This window comes from Pogonomyrmex barbatus, unplaced genomic scaffold (assembly GCF_055798465.1).
Source record: "Pogonomyrmex barbatus isolate J1 unplaced genomic scaffold, ASM5579846v1 scaffold8, whole genome shotgun sequence".
Lineage (NCBI taxonomy): Eukaryota > Metazoa > Arthropoda > Insecta > Hymenoptera > Formicidae > Pogonomyrmex > Pogonomyrmex barbatus.
Window position 1 is genome coordinate 1,432,667 of NW_028297182.1, and position 10,135 is coordinate 1,442,801.

Here is a 10,135-nt window from a genome sequence, read left to right on the forward strand (position 1 = left end):
TGTAATTTTGCTATTGAGAATAAAAGAAGCTCTTATATGCAGTACAGACTCGAGAAAAAGGGAACTCGAGGTTTCAAAATAAATTTTCAGAAAAAGGGAAAAGAGCAATATACACGCTCCTTATTAGCATACAGTATCAAGATATCGATACGATTTCTGGCGAGCGCGAGTATCGACGTTAAAATGTCCAAGTAGGGAGTATCGATACTTTCAAATATATCTCGACTATTCTGTTCTATCCATCATCGAAACACCGCCGGATCGAGAGGGGAGGTATCGACGCGTACGTCGCAGTATCGGAGGTATCGGTGGTATCGGTAATATTGGTGGCCATCCCTGCAAGGGAGTTTTGGGGTCGTGGGTGCTTGCGAATGGCCGACCCCGTCGTCGTCGTCGTCGTCGCCGTCGTCGTCGCTGTCGTCATAATTTCTGTCAGGCGCGCCACTCGCTACGGGAAAGCCATGTAAATGTTCGTCGCGTCGCGGGGGAAAAACGTGAGCGGAGAGTATCGGCGAAGACACGAGACGCGAGGTCCGGACGCGGCGACACGCGCCGCAGAAACGGAGAAGGAAAACGCGCGGAGGTACGACGGAGGTGTCTAGCCGAAGATCGCGAAGGTCCCACGCCAAGGGTCGGGAGGAGAAGCAGCGGGAAGGAGAGGAGAATCCCCACGCGGTAAACGGTCATCCCGATCTCTCATCTCCTGTGGACAGAGTCATCGTCTTATCCCTGAAACAAGAGCGACGATTGGGGCGGATACGTGAGATCCGTCACCGTCTGAAATAATACACCGGGGGAATCGCGCGCAAAGAGAGAAGAGAAAGAAAAAGATAGATCACGGGCGGATGTATTCGTAGCCTGACGGTGATGCCGCCGCCGTTGACGCGAACCTCGCACGCGCTCCGCTTTCCTCGACTGATCGCAGGTCACAGCGAACGGAATGTGTTTCGTTGTAATAGGCTGTGTTGAAGAGCCACGAGGGTGACGCGATTGGGAATTACGTAGGAGATCCGAGATCTTTCTCTTAGGTAGCAGCCGTGCCACTTGGAGAATATTTTCAGGAATATTGGATCGACAAAGATTACATTTCATTTACGCTGAGAACGCACAGTCAACTTGTGTTCTTGAGAGACAGTTATAGCTCTTAGTTGTACGTGTTTACTGTTCTAGAATCATGTTTGTAAATACTACGTAGAATTTTTCCACAACGGAATATTGGATTACCTTTGGAGTAGATGAATTTCAGATGATTACATACAATCAGTGATTAAATACAATTACAACATACATACACACACACACATACACACACACACACACACACACACACACACACACACATATATATATATATATATATATAAAATCAAGATTTGTTTTAAATGTGTGAAAAAATATAGTTTATTTACTTGTTCAAGATGTGTATGAGATATTGAACGATATTCGAAAAGCATTAGTTTAAGATAGGAATGAGAAGCACTTGAATAAAAACCTGCATATCAAAATTGATATTAATTGTACAACTCAACATCGCTTAATGAATATTAATATTGCAGACTTAGTTATGGAGGATAGTATGAGTGTAAAGTCCATGGAATCAGTGGCGACAAGTGATGAATATGAATTTGTGAATGAGAAAGGTATTAGCAAGCAGCAGCAAGCTCTCCTGGAACCACCTATGCTAAAAATCGCCAATAACGGCAATCTGGAGGATCTGCAAAATAATCTCCGTGAGGTTTGTATATCTATATGACTTTTATCATGCCTAGATTTTAATAAATAAGTTTTACTCTAGATCCATGAAAGATAAATGTTGTAGATTAATATGCCTATATATGCTTTGTATGACAACTACAGATTTTGACAGAGGACTCGAAAATGGAGGGAGGTGAATTCAAAGTGACAGGTGCCAGTCAGCAAAACCAAGAAAAGACAAAGAAAGTAGGTCATAGTAAATTTTACGACGTTAGTTCTTGCATTGTCACGTCAGAAAAGCAGGATATTATGAAGCCCGAAGATTATCTTGAGGAAGGTAAGTTACTGACATACATTCATAGATGATGTAAAAGTGGTAAGATTTTAGATTTAAAAGTATATTTTATAATCCAGAATTAAACACATTGTCACACGTTCAACAAGAATGCACCATTTTCAATGGCGTTACCTATCTGGGGGCAGCAGCAATAAATGCACCAAAATCAGAATATGAGATTCAACGTAACATGAACATATTAAATGCAGAACAATCGCTAAATTTAGGAATAAAAGTTTCTGTTTCGGTGCCGAGTAGTTCACAAGGTTCAGTCATGTGAGTATATCTAAATTTTGTGAGCGTTATCTGTGTGCGATTAAATAACATATGCTTAATTCTTCAGCCTGTATGACGCTGCAACGCAACAAGCTATCGCGCGTTACGAAGTGCAACGTATTTTATTTTACGCACGTGGTGAGAGTACTGGTTCATGTGCAGCATGTTTTGCTTTTACGTGGTCACATGGTGACACTTTAGAATCTGCCATTTACCAATGTCACGTTTTCCGCTGTGATATACCAGAAGCGGTATGTTTTGATATTATCAATTATTATATACATATGCAAATAATTGAAAATATAGCTATAGTTTATTATATCCTTAAAGTACATAACATTTTAATATAAATTAAATGTTTATAAATATTTTAAATCATTTTGCAAAATACATATTTGTGTTAATGTATATTACATGTATCTTGAGTGTTATAATTATATTATTTAGGTTGGACAAGTGTCAGCCTGCTTTTCAAAAGCGTTTCACAGAATACCACGTTCGATGACAAATTCTTTGACCGGCAGTGACTTTAATGGGTTCAATACTGGTGAAAAAATTAATTCTAGAGTATTTATTTTCGAAGTCACTATGGAAATAAAAGAAGAAGATGGAAAAGGCGGTTTCAGTACGGTTCCTAAGGATAGAAATTGTTTTAAATTACGAAGCAATATAGCGAAACAAGTTTGTTTGAGTATCCAACAAGTGTCCAGTAAAGAAGGTGGCATTACACTTGAAGTCGAGAGATGTTTTGGAGTTCTTGTTAGCCCCGGGCGAAATGTTAAACACAGTGATATGCGACTACTCGAGATGGTAAAAAGAGATTCACACCAGCAAGTTAATTTTATGTCTATAATCAGCTCAGATGTTCGCAATATTACAACAATTTTGCAGCAAGTTAATACTGGACCAATAATGCAAGACAAACAGTGCTATAATATTTGTGGACGTTGGGATCCCGCGGATCCCGCTTTGGAAACTCTTAATATAGAAACTCCAAGAGAGGGTAAAATTTTCATGACTGTTGCCGTCGATCTCGTTATCAGAGATATTCGAGAACCAGTGAGATTTGTGATAGAAACATCAGTTAAAGTGTTTCCACAAAACGAGAGATTTTGGTATTTTAACAAAAGAAATCTTGTGCAACAATTTTATCTTAATTCCAAAGAGGTAAGCTCTGTCCTGATATGATTTAATAAGAAATTACGTTTCATAAAGATTTCTCGTTTGATATTACATGTATTATTTTCCGTAATTTTATATATTAATTTTTTGTGACAGGTAATTTCTGGAGATGGTACAGAGGTGCATTATGAAGTACAAAGCATAGAAACATCCGGCGAATTGGATAGAAATAGATTAAATCTGGCTTTGAATTTAGCATCTTTAATCAGATCGCCCTCTTTAACAAGTATCGACACACTTACACCTAAAGAAGAAATAGATTCAGGTAACAAACTAAACTTAAAAAAAAAAAATTGACGCACGAATTTAATAACGCATGTATCTATTAATATTTGAATTTCTATTTCTATAGATGGTGATGAACCCATGTTAAGTGGTACAGGCGAAGTCTCCAAGGATTGTTCAGCAGATGAATTAGCTAGTTGGGCTGAAGTTTTAGACAGTTGGCAAATTAACGAGCAACGTCCGAAACTTCTTATAAAACTAACAAAACAAGGAATTCCTGAAGCTTTACGCGGTGAAGTTTGGCAACGTCTGAGTAATTGTGACAATTCGCAAGAGATGATGGACAAGTATAGAATGTTGATTACAAAAGTGAGTACTCAATATAATTTCGGATAATGACAAGTAATCGAAGCTCTTTCTCTGAGATATAACATCAATTTTGATAATAAATACACAGGAAAGCAGCTGTGAGAGCGTAATTTTAAGGGATATTAATAGAACATTTCCAGCCCATGATTTCTTTAAAGAGACAGGTGGTTTAGGGCAAGATTCTTTATACAGAATAAGTAAAGCATATGCTGTTCACGACGAAGAAGTTGGATATTGTCAGGGCCTCAGTTTCTTAGTTGCTAGTCTGTTATTACATGTAAGTAATAACTATATATAGATAGAATTCATTTATCGTAAAACTATAACGATAGAGATTCTTTACAGATAATATGTTTTGTAATAGTTTATGTAAAGTATTTACCAACAAAAATGAACTTAAGTATTTTTTTTAGATGCCCGAAGAACAAGCGTTTTGTGTTCTGGTCAAATTAATGTATGACTATGGTCTTCGAGATTTATACAAAGATAGATTTGACAACCTTTATATGCGATTTTATCAATTAAATCGCTTAATAGAAGTGAGTTACGATAAATCTATTTGATAACGACATATGGCAATAAATTATACATAGCATTAACTATATAAATTATCTACAATTTGCTTTTAGGATCAATTGCCGGAACTCTATAAGCATTTCTGTGATCGCGGCGTAGAAACGCACATGTTCGCCGCACAATGGTTTCTAACTTTATTTACTGCTAGATTTCCATTATATCTTGTCTTTCATATCTTGGACGTATTTCTTTTACAAGGACTCGACACATTATTCCAAGTCGCCCTCGCTTTATTGATGGTGAGCTATTATATACAAAAAGTTTTTAATGCATTATACATAAATAGTGATATACAAAATTATTCCATTAATTTTTTTAATCGATATGATTCCTTATATTTATTTCATAAATGTATGCCAAAGAAGAGTAATTTTTCTTTTCAGTTGTGTAAAAAAGAGTTATTACAATTAGATTTTGAAAGCATATTGAAATACTTCCGGGTGCATTTACCAAAACGTTGCCGAAATGAAGAAGTTGCACGTTATGTTATGAAGTTAGCTTGTTCAGTGACGTTAAAGAAATTGAAGAAATATGAAGCAGAATTTATGACGTTGAAAGGTAATTTTATATTCTACGTTTGAACTACATACCTCTGTTCACTTTTAAACACAATGTTCCATCAATTCATCAGGAAACACTGTACACCGTGCTGTACATGCATGTATATTTCGTGTATGGTTCAGCATTCATTGCCTGTTGGTTGTGAATTTGTTTTCAGTGTGGGTAGAAGCTTTAGCCATATGTAAACTTTTAGACTTACACATACCGTATTCGAAACTAAAGAGTCGAAGATTCTTGCATGACAAGGAGATTATTCATAAAACTATATATAAAACTAATAATGAGTTCTTAGGCTGTGCCATAGGGAACATACGAGTATTTTTTTTATTCTTTTTGTTCTTTAGTGCTTAGGGAATAATTTTTCTTATATCTGAAATTAGACACAAATTAAAGAAAAAAATAAAAGTATATAGTTACATTTTAATAAACATAATAATGGAATTATAGTAAATTATGTATTTAATTGCGTCGAACAACATCATGCATGTGTACATTTAAAGTTGTACATTCGGAAAAAATACATATGAAATAGAACTTCATATTTTTTAAACCAAAGTATAAAACGTGTGTCTAGTCTCATAAAGAAACATGCAATTAGTATGCTATAGCTAGTATAGCTTTAATAAACGTAATATTAGTAAAATATTTAATAATAAACTTTATATTTCTGTGCTCTCTATTTAGTTGATTTAGAAATATCAAATGGACAACATATAATAATTATTTTAGTCAGGTGGTGGTTCTGCTTGCCTATACATTTCTTTTTTTGATTTTTGAAATTCAAATATCACGTGGCAAAAATATATTATTGATTATTCTTAACGTAAGAAATTTGTTGAACAGAATGCAGTTTAAAAAGAGGAGAGAGAACATGGAATATTTTCCTTGGACGACATATATCTTTTTTTCAAATTGCTAAATTAAAATAGAAATAATTAAGAAAATGATTTAATTATTCATTATTTTTTAATGTAAAATTTAATTTTGATAACTATTTTATATGCACACATACATCTGTTTGCTTTTATTTATTCATTGCAAATAGCTCGCAATGTAATATAGTACTATTTTAATGAATTGTCCAATGATTAATTATTAATGATAAAATATATGCAATGAATAAAAATTATTAATGATATTAATTTTAAAAATTGTTAATGATAATATTATCAAATTTAAAGTTTATTGATAAATTAATAGATTTATCATTTTTATTGATATTATTTTTCATTTTTATTTTATTATAAAATTTGAATTTGTCATAATTATGAGATCTTTTTAAATAATACACATATGAATAAAGTCTGAAACTTTTGGGAACTTTTAAAGATATTAAAGATGTTTAATTATTATATTTTATTTTCTAATTTTATTGATTGAATGATAAATTGATTGAGCAATTGATCAAAGTATAACTTCCGCAATACAAAATACTCACGTCAAAAATTATAGTATTGTTATATTTTTCTTGCGCTATTGTATTACAATGGCAATGTCTCAATGCGTGCTGTGAACATGTAGTAGTATATCAAATATGTTAGACGAAGAGATTTTACGCACTATCAAATTTTTGTTGTAAGTTTAATTTTGTAAAGTATTATTTATTTTTTAATGACATTACTTTATTGAAAAAGCTGATATTATGTTTGTTATTAGAATCATGCTTATCGGTAGTAGCGCTTGTGTATACGAACCTCTCTTGTATTGCTTTTTATTTATACATTATTTATTATTGCTCATTGAAAAATAAATCATCCCAGAGTACTTTTAGTTTTTTGTGAATTACCTATTTTCATCCGATAATATCCTGCTCCTAATTGAATTTTTAATAAACATCTGCACTTCCTATTTTCATATTTTGTTTTGTTTTTTTTTCTTTTTTTTTTGCTATATGGGTATGCATGGGTATGACGCAGTTGTCAAACGAAATTGTCAGCACACATTGTTTTTACTAACTACTTCCCTCGTATATCTATAAAATATAGACTGCCACGATACATGCAATAGTGCTAGATGATTACGATTAACAAAAAAAAAAAAAAATCGCGAAATATCCTAAGATAACATAAAAGAGATTATTTAATCTATGGAATGTTCGCAGATATTTTTATAAAGCTATTATCCAGATACGTATCATAGGTCGTTGAAGTATGCGTACGCTGATAAGCGGTAATATGACTAAAGGCTGACTAATCGCATTGGATAGCTTTCCTGTCTTCGTATTGCAAAAACACAATATGTTTATATAAATTTGAATTCGAAACACACGGCTAAGAAAACATAGGATGTATTAGTTATAATAAAGATAATTTGCAATAATAGTTCTCTTTTAAATGGATACAGGAAAAAGGTAGTTTTGAAGATAAATATCTCTTCAGTCAAATTTGTATTTTTTTTTTTTTTTTTTTTTTTTTAACTTATATTGACAAGGATCGCGAGAATTTCGGCTATCAATATTATTGCCACTTGAAGAGATATATCAAACAAAGGTAGAGATATCGAAGATATCAGCTATGTCAGCAGTTTAAATTTGGCGTAGCGTATTTCCTACTGTAATATATAACGAAGCCGACCATTCGTGTTAACGAGATATCTGTATCTGTCAGTTATGTTCGGACCATCTGTTTTTAACGTGGCGCAAGTATGAGCCACGCTGCGAAAGAACTAATGAAGAGTAAGAGTGAGGAGTGTATTTATATTTAAGCGTGCAGTACTCAAAAATACTGCGTATTGCGTTTGTTTTCTTGGAGAAAATGCGTACAATTCAAAACAATAAAATAAAACTACATGAAAACAAAAAATATTTATATAAAAATTTTTTTTAAGGAATATCTTACCCTAATTACATTTTGCAATTATGCGATCTAAAAAATTTTTTTTAATTATATGAGATTAAACATCAGAGGAAGAATAATTCATAATAAATATAATTCGTATGTTAAATTTGCCTAAACAAAAATTATTTTTCTTCCTATAGAGGCACAGGAGAATGCTGACGAATACAGTAACGAAGTGGAGCAATTACGCGGTACAGTGGCCAGAAATGAAGAAGAAAAACAAAGATTGGAGGCAGAACTGTTGCAAATTAAGGAGATGTTACAACGCGAGGTAGCTCGGGCAGACGCCGAAAGCCGTAGAAGCAATGTGATTATAGCTGAATACAAACAGGTATGTTATATCGAAAGTATATGTTGTGTACACGAAATGTTACACCGCAAATATGCTCAATTTTAAGCTTTATAAAAAGTTGCAATGATATTTATATATCCTGTTAATATGTTTTAGATCTGTCAGCGTTTGGAGGACGACTACAATGCTGCGAAGACAACGTTGAGCGAATTACGGGTGCGTAATCGTAATTCAATTTCAATAGCATTAAATCTTTTATCGAAGACAAGTTCTTGTAACAATAACTTTCAGGCGAAGGTTTCGAAGTGCGAAAAATGTAGGACATGTATAATGGATTCGTCGAATATATTAGCGGATATCGCGCATCCTCTGGAGAACCGGATAGATCCCATGCTGCACAGAGTTCAGGAAAGAGTGCGTGAGCTGGAGCTGGAACTGGCGCAAACAAAGTTGGCACACGTCGAGGCTGAGTGCCGGAATCAGGTGAGACATCTCGAGATCGTTTTGAGATCTTCCGAGATTAGAGTACTAAATGAACACGATTCGCTCGGCAGGATCTGACCCATCAGTTGCACGCCACCGCTTCCGAGCTGCAAGCCACGCGCAACAGTTGGCCGTGGCTCAGCAAAACCTTGTCCAGTATAAAGGAAGCGGCGAACAAGAGGGAAGTGATGACCCCAACAGCGCTAAGAGATCTGAGACGCGATAGCGCGCCTGGGAGTGATCTGCATCATCTGATACACTCTCGAAGTCGCGAAACGCGCGACAGTCTTAAAGAAGTTGTGTGATGCAGTAAGTATGAACTACAATAATCCCTAAAAGATATAGTTCGTCTTCTCCAGTGGCATGCAAATACAGATGTAGACTCCAATAGATAAGAATCGCTATATTAGTCATACATGAATATAAAAGTTTTATCTCTGCTTTAAAAAAAAATATATTTGATAGAGACATTGGGAATATCTCACCGATATGATTTTATTACTCTTCCTAGATATGCATGCGAATATATTTCAATACTCTCGCAATACTCTAGCAATATTATTTTCAATAATCTTTTCGTTATGCAGACAAAGTACCATTAGGAAGAGAAGAATACATACATCACGGAGTCGTGTGCTGGGCACGAATGTGTGAACATGACGTATATTCGTAGTTATGTATAATATACTTGATCTGTTAACTCGATGTATTCTTTGTCACGCTCTCCATTTGTAACGCACATCAAGTGCTTACTCTCATCAGGCAATCCTATTTACATAGCCGCTGATATTACATTGCAAATTTTTGTTACTTTGTACTATTTTCGAAAGTAGTCCGTTTCCGTGATTTTTTTTTTCTTTTCAACAATACGTATGAGTGGTTATTTTGACATTATTTTTACATGTTTATTTCTTTTTCTTCCTTTCATTCGATGTACGCGCGAATGTTGGGCTCGATACAAAAAAAGAAAAAAAAAAAAAAACAAAAAAAACAAAAACGCTACGCGGGTTACCAATGACGAGCAACGTACCGAAAAGTAATCACATAAACATAAATTACTTACAATAGGAGATAAAAGTAAATACATATGTCGCGTTTTGTATGAAACTAGTCTAAGTATGAAAGGGAGAAAATGTTATAGAGACTCTTATCTGTATATACAGTAACTTTTCGAGTAACAATAGTCATGACAATTCTACTGAATAAATGCGCGATTGCGGAAACCACAGAATTTATATTGTAACAGAGGTAACTGTTTATTTCTCCAACAATGTTTCTATGACTTTCTATTATTTGATTTTA

The 10,135-nt window shown here is 34.2% G+C and overlaps 1 protein-coding gene across 5 annotated transcripts; it reads left to right on the forward strand.

Moving 5' to 3' along the window:
• The first annotated feature begins 255 nt into the window (after positions 1-255).
• Positions 256-9,142, forward strand: GAPcenA (GTPase activating protein and centrosome-associated). 5 transcript variants are annotated; one of them, XM_089083691.1, is made up of 16 exons: positions 256-1,150; positions 1,557-1,735; positions 1,858-2,032; positions 2,110-2,308; positions 2,376-2,559; positions 2,756-3,475; positions 3,587-3,755; positions 3,843-4,084; positions 4,173-4,361; positions 4,498-4,623; positions 4,714-4,899; positions 5,044-5,218; positions 8,199-8,389; positions 8,507-8,566; positions 8,642-8,833; positions 8,905-9,142. In XM_089083691.1, exons 2-16 carry the CDS (start codon positions 1,565-1,567, stop codon positions 9,136-9,138), a joined length of 3,213 nt encoding a protein of 1,070 aa, XP_088939817.1. In that variant the 5' UTR covers positions 256-1,150; positions 1,557-1,564; the 3' UTR covers positions 9,139-9,142. The 5 variants fall into 5 exon arrangements, with proteins under 5 accessions (XP_088939817.1, XP_088939818.1, XP_088939819.1 ...); XM_089083692.1 differs by having other exon boundaries at positions 256-1,028; XM_089083693.1 differs by lacking the exon at positions 256-1,150 and having other exon boundaries at positions 1,523-1,735; positions 2,756-3,118; positions 3,200-3,475.
• The last annotated feature ends 993 nt before the right edge of the window (positions 9,143-10,135 follow it).

What these genes read in the sequence shown, in the direction of transcription:
- GAPcenA (XM_089083690.1), top strand. Translation starts at nt 1,538, where the DNA reads ATGAATATTAATATTGCAGACTTAGTTATGGAGGATAGTATGAGTGTA. An exon ending in GCTGTGATATACCAGAAGCG is followed by an intron (nt 2,560 to 2,755) that starts GTATGTTTTGAT and finishes TATATTATTTAG; the next exon opens with GTTGGACAAGTGTCAGCCTG. An exon ending in ATAGAATGTTGATTACAAAA is followed by an intron (nt 4,085 to 4,172) that starts GTGAGTACTCAA and finishes ATAAATACACAG; the next exon opens with GAAAGCAGCTGTGAGAGCGT.